The sequence below is a fragment of the Salvelinus fontinalis genome, chromosome 34 (genome assembly GCF_029448725.1).
Source record: "Salvelinus fontinalis isolate EN_2023a chromosome 34, ASM2944872v1, whole genome shotgun sequence".
Taxonomy (NCBI): Eukaryota; Metazoa; Chordata; class Actinopteri; order Salmoniformes; family Salmonidae; genus Salvelinus; species Salvelinus fontinalis.
The window spans coordinates 10,523,556-10,531,583 of NC_074698.1; the positions used below are offsets into that span (position 1 = coordinate 10,523,556).

An 8,028-nucleotide genomic window follows, 5' to 3' on the forward strand; every position below is an offset into this window, starting at 1 on the left:
GTAGACTTTCTATAGGCACTGTAGCAGGTTGCGTTCCCCTTCTCAGACGTTGCATGCATCAACCAATGGTTTTGTGCCACTTCATCGACTGTGTCATCGACTGACAGATTGTTATAACATATGATGTCGTTAGCTGAAATGTAAAATACCTATTCTGGCGTTGTAAGATCTGGCATGTCAACAATGCCTGGGCTGAGGAATGCGCCCTATGTTTTGGGTAGGTCCTAACTCTAACTGCCTTCAGGCTATGTGGGAGATGGTGAATCATCTCTCTGCACCGGTATGACACTGTAGGCATTGAGCCTTCCAGTTAAGTCTATGCATACTGCATATTACTTATACAGGTGGTCATACTTTTAGTAGTACTTTTAAATGTATACTGTATTTCACAAGCTGCTGAACTCTCAAGACAGAAGTGGGGTAACAGTCATCTCAAGTTTGAAAGCAAACTTATTGGAACCAATACTATTACCATTTGTGTAATCATATAAAAATCGACAAATTGTCACATTAGTTTGATATTTTGCTATCTTATAAAAGGAATAAGAATAACTATCAACAATACATACACCTGTTAGGATTTAATCTAAAAGTAATCATAAGGCCTATGGACCGATATAACAATTAAAGTTGATTTGGAAATGATACAATGGCACATCAAATGACATAGAGAACAATAGTCTTCATAATGTTATTTACATTTCATAATACTTTATAAAATTGTTTCGTCAAATATCAACCTGCTCAGCTACCATAGAATCTGGCCATCAGGATTTCCTATGTTGCAACTGAATATAGAAAATATGTAATTGGCTCTTGGTAGCTTCTTGGCAGGACTTCTCAACCCATGTCAGGTGTAGCAGCTACTTAGTGTTGTAGCTACATATGAGGACACCGAGGTACGGACCTTGCCAACATTATAAAAATACATAATAATCTCGAATTTCTTTAGGAACAGTTGGGGTCTCAACTTACTGTTGAGAGTTAGAATACACAAGGGGCAACTTCGAACTTGGTCGTGCATCAGCAGTTTCCCTCTTCTTATATGTCACTCACTGACTGTCACTCAATTAGCCCATGTCAATTACATTTTTTTAGATTGTTAAATTAGTCTAGCCAGCTATCTAAAGGTGTAGTAATCATGGCCACATTTTTGCTGTTCTCCAAATAGTATTTTAGAGTCTGGACCTCACTAAAACTCAGACCCTGGACCCTGTTGTGCTTGTGAAATATGATTGTTTATCAAAGGAGAATTACCCTTTCAGTGACTGGTTTTAGTTGAGTGGTTGCCTGCGCAACCACAGGAGAAAAGAAACAGTATTTTGTACACTAGATTATTTAGTAAGTAGCAGCAACAAGAGACATAAATTAGGCAGTGAATCACACTTTGTATCTTTGGACAAATTTGGCATTTAGCAAATTATTAGAATGGCTATTAACTCACATTTGAATACTGAAGGTAAACAAAACCAAGTTCAACTATGCAAAATAAACAAACAACTGAAGCTAATTTCAAATAATATGAGCAACTTGATATTAAGTGAAGTGTTTTGTCATCAATTTGTCATACATTCTCCCAACAAGCTCTGAAGAAGGTTTTTCCCACTCATTTGTTCAGAGCGCTGTCTTGTGTCTACCGTCACAATTCAGTAGTGGATTGCTGAGTTAACAAAAACGATCAACATCAATCAATGTACATTTTTGTGTTCAAAATATGCATACTTAAGAAACATAACAATGAACTGTTCACAACCTCACATCCTGACTGAGATCCACAGTGGAATGAGAAACAAAAATATCACATTTCCTAAGACATTGACATTGAGCTGCAGTCCGTTTATCATCCTTCAATGGCGTGATGAAAGATGATGATCAGCAGGAAATGTGAATGAGGTGATCCTCTTGGTTAATATTAGGTGATGACCACGGTTTCTTAATGACTCAGTTAAGTGTGATTCTCAGTGCCGTTGTGGGTGAGCTTGGTTTTGTGCTCGACGTGAGGGCCCCTGGTGGAGTACTGTACCATCAGGAAGGGCTCCTTGGTCTCGCCCTCTCCTACAATACTCTCCTCATCTTCAGACTGGCCAATCCGCTGCAGGTGCAGGTAGCACCAACATCCGCAGATGAGAACACCGAGGGCAGCAACAGCAATGAGGATCACTACGATTGTCACCACCCCAGTAGTGGGGCTGTGGTCTGTGATGTACATGTTGCAACAGGAAGGTGACTCAGAGCATTATCACAGAACAGGGGACTTGACAAGGACTGCGTGGTATGATCCCTTGCTGATTTTGGCGTCTTACGGTTCTGCTTGGGAGACCTGGGGGTCACAAAAAGCAAATAATGTTGAGTATTTAACTAACAAAAAATAACAAAATAAACCCTGTTGTTAGTGCTTGTATCTGCACATCTGTATCTGTTTACAATACATTTTCGGCAGACATCTGCTGACTCAACCATAGACCTATGTAATAGGACTCAACACAGAATCTAACCTCCAAATCCACCAAAGAAGCAAAAGGCTTGAAATAATGTATTGATACAAAATTAAGTTGATAGCCTACCACCCTGTGGTAGGTAATCATATATTATCTATAGCTATATTCTGCATAATAGCGTATGCAATAATGAACTATGAACGGAACGCCTTTATGCCATCAATGCTAACGCATATGTTTTAACTGTGCACGCCGAATCATTGCACATTAATACGCATTTGTGTATGTAAATGCATGATGCATCGGGTCCTTACGAGAATCAAGACGCACTAGATGAGATTCCTTACCATTCCATTGAAACAGACGACGCGATCGCGTGTCTTCATCAATGTGCAATGCTGCAACAGCCCTGCCCGTATCAATATATAAGATCCAGTGCATTAAATACACTAGTAGCCACCCACGCAAAACCCGAACTTCAAGGACCCTGTTTCAGTGCAGGAAATGAGACCATGTGATGCACAATATATCGAAACAAATGTTATTTGTGCTGTCAATCTCTATTTTAAAGCAACAGTAGTAGCTAGATTTTCTTCACTGACAATATGCAAATGTAAATATATATACCACTTATGTTTGTCTATGGACATAATTTTCAAAGGTTAAATAGTTATAGGAGCTCATAGATTTGCTAATGTGTTACCTTATCGGTCTCATATCAGTCATAGTTCATTGTTATGTGGTGGTGTCATGCAAGTACTGGTAGACACGCCAAAATATCACGTGATACATACAGGCTGCTTGTTCCTGGAAATTGGCTCAAGCTACTGTAAAGTAGCATTTTGTTTGGACGCCAAAGAAGCAGGTTAATCAGCCAACTTTACTGTCGCTAGGTAAGGAAAAGCTAGTTAGTTTAAGTGTTTGTCTTCTAAAAAGTATGTAACTACAGTACACTGACGCCTTGAGCTCCCGTAAATATGAGTATTAGCTAGCAAGCCCTTATGTTTTTGACAGCCATCGACGACGCCTCTGTCTCGTCTTGACTAATGGTAATTTAGTTAGATAACCGAGTTGTAGCTAACTAACGTTACTGTTATTTGCGTAGCTAGCAAGACAGTTGAGTAATTGCAGTAACATGGGGCCGTGGGCCTAACGTTATAGTATTTCACAGGTGCCACTGGCCACAGATGTTTTGACTAGCTTTCGAAGTTCGGTCTTGTCCTGACAAGTTTGTTTAGTATTATAGCTAAATTAGCTAGCTAAATTAGTTCCCTACCGTACTAGCTAGATTAGCTAGCTATAATATAGACTAGCCAGACTGGAGTCTTGAGTTAACGTTACATGACTAACGTTAACTGTTCCCTTAATCAAACTAACGTTACCTGACTAGCATAGTAGTTAATGTCATTAATCCTCCTATTATGTTGCGGTTCAATTTGACTCATTTCCCCTTTTGAGTTCTCTAAAGTACTAACTTAGTTAACCTCTTTCTCCATTAAATTAATTTTCCTCATTTAGGGTCATGAACCTAACTTCATAATGTGGACACTGGTGTGTTGTGGAATGTCTTGAGTAGATTTAGTATACAAACATGTTGTGGGTCATTTTGACCCGGAGGCTTTCATGTGTATAGATATTTGCACATGTCCACAATAAACAAGTGTCTTCTGTGTATTTTGTTTTGACTGGTTCTGGTGGCACTTCTATAATTATGTTTCGGGGAAAAGGAGCTATCCCAAGCTTCTCCTAAGCGCGAGTGCAGCAGATCTCTGACACTGAAAAATGAGCTCCAAACAGAAAATGCTTGTTTTTGGGAAAGGAAATATGTTTAACAAAATAGCTCTTAAATATAGAGTATTTGAAATGAAATGTTCTTGTATTTCTTCTTTCTGAAAGGTCTGACAAGACAAAATAAAGTTTTAGCTGTTTTTACTTGATTCTTTGACTGTCTAGAGTGTGTTTAAACTGTGCGGGTCAATCTGACCCATACCACAATGGATGCAAAAACAAAATTCAGCAGAGCACAAGGGTTAGTAATGTTATCATGTTTCATGACTCTTGTATACCTGTTGTATAACGTTGGTTTTAAAAGAGCCATGTAATAGGATTAAGGTATTATTAGCTAACCTTACAGCCTGTTACAGCTGTGACTGAAGCCATGTAGACCTGGCTATCTGATTGTAGTTTATTTACAAAATGTGCTAAGAAATGATTAATCTATCGACTCCCGGTCATTGCAATATAAATGTAATTATTTATTTTTTTGGTTGATGATTGATAAGAAAGACATGGCAAGTGCACCACCAATGGAGACAGGTGGATTTGTGGGGCTCCCTCAGCCACCTTCCTATGAAGAATCATTGGGTCCTCAGTACCAGGGGACGGTGCTTCCTCCTGCCTACACCAAATCTGCACAGTGTCCATACCCAACACAGCCATATAATCAAATATATCAACCAACGGCTCACAGTACCACCAGTCCAATAGGTAAATAAAATCTTGTTTTCACTATGCTGTTCCCTCATAGGTTGAACTCTCTTGACACACTTGGCTTGAGACAGCTCAAACTGGTCCATCCAGAATGCACTCTTTTGGTTTCAAACCATCTCAAGTAGCCTATTCCCTATTTTTGACTATTGGTTTGCTTTGCACTCTTAACATAATAGTTTTAGAGTCTGATAGGTTTTGATTGATTAACAGTGACCTGTGCAAGGGACCTAGCTAATCCCTAGGAGGCTACATAATGAACTTTCGCTTTTAATTTCCTGTTTGGTGTTTAACATTCTTTGTTCTTCAGTGTCAGTTCAGACCATTTACGTCCAGCCGGGTGTGGTGTTTGGGGATCTTCCAGTGCAGACTCATTGCCCTGCATGTGCCCAGATGGTGATCACTCGGCTGGAGCACACCTCTGGAACAATGGCCTGGTTAACATGTGCTGGCCTGTTCATTTTCGGGTAAGATTAATTTATCGAGTCCCCCTGCAGTGCTTGCAGTGTATTGTTGTTCATAGTCATGAAAAGTCCCGTTTTGTATGGGCTGCATAATGCATTATCTGATCTTTTGTTTTTTGTAGTTGCATCTATGGCTGTTGCCTGCTTCCTTTTTGTGTGGATGGTTTGAAGGATGTGACACATCGATGTCCGAACTGCAACAACGTCCTTGGAGAACACAAACGGCTTTGATTATGTCTTTTGAAAAAGAGTAGTCTCTATTGAGCATGCAATCTTGCAGCTTGTCTCTTTCTTGAATTGTCTAATTACAAATGCTGTCAGAGGCTAAACAATCATGTTAAACATGCATATTTTGATGATGGTCATCATGTAGTCTATATCAGGGGTACTCAACTCTTTAAGCTATGAGGTCCGAGCCTGCTGGTTCTGTTCTACCTGATAATGAATTGCACACCTGGTGTCCCAGGTCTAAATCAGTCCCTGATTAGAGGGGAACCATTTCAAGAAAATGCAATGGAAATGTCTTTGAAGAGCAGAATTGAGTGATCTATATAAATCTATTACTTTTATTAAGAGCTTTGTCCACTAGATAACTTGTCAATATTGCACTTTCAAATTAAGGATTTTATTATATAATTGTATATATGTCAGTTTGAATAGTAATGTGCACACAATGTTGGTGGGATTAGAGGTAAGACTGGTCGATATTGTGATTGTACATTTTCATAGGATCTATATGTAATCAAACTGCAATATGACTACCTGTTAAGACTACCTTTTAATACAGTCTTATTGTGATGGTTACTGGTAAGTAAGCAAGCTCATCATACAAACTGCACTACTTGTTGTCTTAGGCCTAAATGCCTTTAGTTTGAATGAATGACTGGTTTTGCTCTAAGTTATGCTGCGGAAGAAGTCTTATTTCAGGATGTTTTGATTGAAATCCAGGCACCTTTGAGCATTCCCAAGTCCATGGATTCACAAGGGTGTTATTGATTGTATAGGCCCTATTTGTTTATTTTCATTCAACACATACAATTGTGTGCTTCTGTAGAATTCACTTAATGGCACTTTTTCAATGTGTATGCATGACATAAGCACAAATAAATGAGATCATTTTACCACCAAATTAGATCATTGTTCATTATGTCTTTTGTTTGTCTCTTCCAGCACTTATGACATGTTTAGTGTTATATGTATGTATTATAAACATTCGAGCCCTGAATGCTGATTGGCTGACCCGAATGACAAAACAGCCCTTAGCCATGGTATATTGGCCATATACCACACCCCCTCGTGCTTTATTGCTTAATGATAGCCTATCATAGACCGTGTTAGGCTATAATATATGCATATAATGCACTTTCTATCATAAACGGTGTTGGGCACGTACTTCTATGCTATGGTCCATTACCTTTGCCAATGAAATATCAGGCAGGCCTGAAACCGCTCAAAACCAGTAGCAGTATTTACATTTTGCTAAAAATAATGAATGAAAACAAACAGGCATTGATAGCAACATGCTGCTTAGGCTTCTTTCTACGTGAGCGTTTGCTGAAGGTCTTCCACCTCCAACTTCCACATTCTTCTGTGAATCGCAGCGCGTTCAGAGAGGTCTGCCATCTTTACCGCGCGCAGGACAGGTTCTGGAGAGAGTGCCTGGATCATTCCCATCACCATTACATAGTTACCTGTGTAAAATCGGGGTAACAAATCAAGGGTTTTGTTAAATGTTGTACATATTTTAGCTGCAGCTAGAAGGAAAATAAAAGTGAATCTCACCCTGAAATAGGCATGGGTTGCCTTTAGGAATGTTGTTGACGCCATTGACAACGAATGTCCCTGTCTCGTCCAAAAGAAGCACCGTGTTGTGATCCGACCGAACTTCCAGTATTGTCCCTTGCATCCAAACCACAGAGACTACAAGTGCAGTGTTTTTCCATTGTCCTAGTCTTTTTATATTAAATTCGAGCTTGCCATTCAATCGGTTATCTTTTCCCTCTCGGAGTTGGCTGGAAAGAACTTTGATAGGAGGACTTTTCTTATTTTCTACTGAAATTTGTTCGTGGTCCATGCCATCTGCGAATGAACACTTTCAAACGAGTTCGTTCTAAAAAAATATTTCGTGTGACCTTTGACGTAATTGTGACCAATATCCGGGATGTTGATTTCAACATTTGTCTTTTGTATATTGTTTATATATAGACTTGTGTTCCGACATGTACTTTTTATATCGATTTTGTCGTTAATAATAAAAATACAATAAAATATTTAAACATTTCAAAATAAAAGCACACGTCGTGCTAACAGTGGGTATTATCAAAGATGATAAACTAGGTGGTTTGAGCCCTGAATTATGAATGTCTGAAAGCCATGGTATATCAGACTGGTAATCAGTTTATAATAGCAATAAGGCTCCTCCGGGGTTTGTGATATATGGCCAATATACCACGGCTACGGGCTGTGTCCAGGCACTCCGCGTTGCGTCTTGTTAAGAACAGCCCTTAGCCGTGGTATATTGGCCATATGCCACACCTCCTCGTGCATTATTGCTTATTAATTATACATGACAATGGGAGTCGTTTTTCACGAAGCGGCACCGAGGGCTGTCTAGCTCCCGCCTATCCTTTCTTTGGCTT

General features: G+C 39.3%; 3 protein-coding genes across 6 annotated transcripts; 1 reads left to right on the top strand and 2 right to left on the bottom strand.

The window, feature by feature from the left end:
* Window positions 1-566: 566 nt before the first annotated feature.
* LOC129833069 (stannin-like) lies at window positions 567-3,216 on the bottom strand. Of its 3 annotated transcripts, none has more exons than XM_055897341.1 (2): window positions 3,142-3,216; window positions 567-2,320 (listed from the first exon to the last, which is right to left on the bottom strand). In XM_055897341.1, the coding sequence occupies exon 2, from the start codon at window positions 2,207-2,209 to the stop codon at window positions 1,946-1,948; it is 264 nt and encodes an 87-aa protein (XP_055753316.1). In that variant the 5' UTR covers window positions 2,210-2,320; window positions 3,142-3,216; the 3' UTR covers window positions 567-1,945. The 3 variants fall into 3 exon arrangements, with proteins under 3 accessions (XP_055753316.1, XP_055753314.1, XP_055753315.1); XM_055897339.1 differs by lacking the exon at window positions 3,142-3,216 and adding an exon at window positions 2,786-3,115; XM_055897340.1 differs by lacking the exon at window positions 3,142-3,216 and adding an exon at window positions 2,753-3,115.
* Window positions 3,217-3,231: 15 nt separating this feature from the next.
* On the top strand, window positions 3,232-6,521 carry litaf (lipopolysaccharide-induced TNF factor). Of its 2 annotated transcripts, none has more exons than XM_055897336.1 (4): window positions 3,232-3,331; window positions 4,725-4,925; window positions 5,236-5,392; window positions 5,512-6,521. In XM_055897336.1, the coding sequence occupies exons 2-4, from the start codon at window positions 4,727-4,729 to the stop codon at window positions 5,618-5,620; spliced, it is 465 nt and encodes a 154-aa protein (XP_055753311.1). In that variant the 5' UTR covers window positions 3,232-3,331; window positions 4,725-4,726; the 3' UTR covers window positions 5,621-6,521. The 2 variants fall into 2 exon arrangements, with proteins under 2 accessions (XP_055753311.1, XP_055753312.1); XM_055897337.1 differs by having other exon boundaries at window positions 3,236-3,331; window positions 4,721-4,925.
* Window positions 6,522-6,660: 139 nt separating this feature from the next.
* LOC129833068 (recQ-mediated genome instability protein 2-like) lies at window positions 6,661-7,532 on the bottom strand. The gene is made up of 2 exons (XM_055897338.1): window positions 7,172-7,532; window positions 6,661-7,080 (listed from the first exon to the last, which is right to left on the bottom strand). The coding sequence occupies exons 1-2, from the start codon at window positions 7,461-7,463 to the stop codon at window positions 6,929-6,931; spliced, it is 444 nt and encodes a 147-aa protein (XP_055753313.1). The 5' UTR covers window positions 7,464-7,532; the 3' UTR covers window positions 6,661-6,928.
* Window positions 7,533-8,028: the final 496 nt, after the last annotated feature.

Excerpts from the sequence above, each read along its gene's own strand:
- LOC129833068 (XM_055897338.1), bottom strand. The coding sequence starts at position 7,463 with ATGGACCACGAACAAATTTCAGTAGAAAATAAGAAAAGTCCTCCTATC. Across the intron at positions 7,081-7,171 it reads CAACCCATGCCTATTTCAGG|GTAACTATGTAATGGTGATG; the intron begins GTGAGATTCACT and ends GATTTTACACAG.
- litaf (XM_055897336.1), top strand. The coding sequence starts at position 4,727 with ATGGCAAGTGCACCACCAATGGAGACAGGTGGATTTGTGGGGCTCCCT. Across the intron at positions 4,926-5,235 it reads CAGTACCACCAGTCCAATAG|TGTCAGTTCAGACCATTTAC; the intron begins GTAAATAAAATC and ends TTTGTTCTTCAG. Across the intron at positions 5,393-5,511 it reads GCTGGCCTGTTCATTTTCGG|TTGCATCTATGGCTGTTGCC; the intron begins GTAAGATTAATT and ends TGTTTTTTGTAG.
- LOC129833069 (XM_055897341.1), bottom strand. The coding sequence starts at position 2,209 with ATGTACATCACAGACCACAGCCCCACTACTGGGGTGGTGACAATCGTA.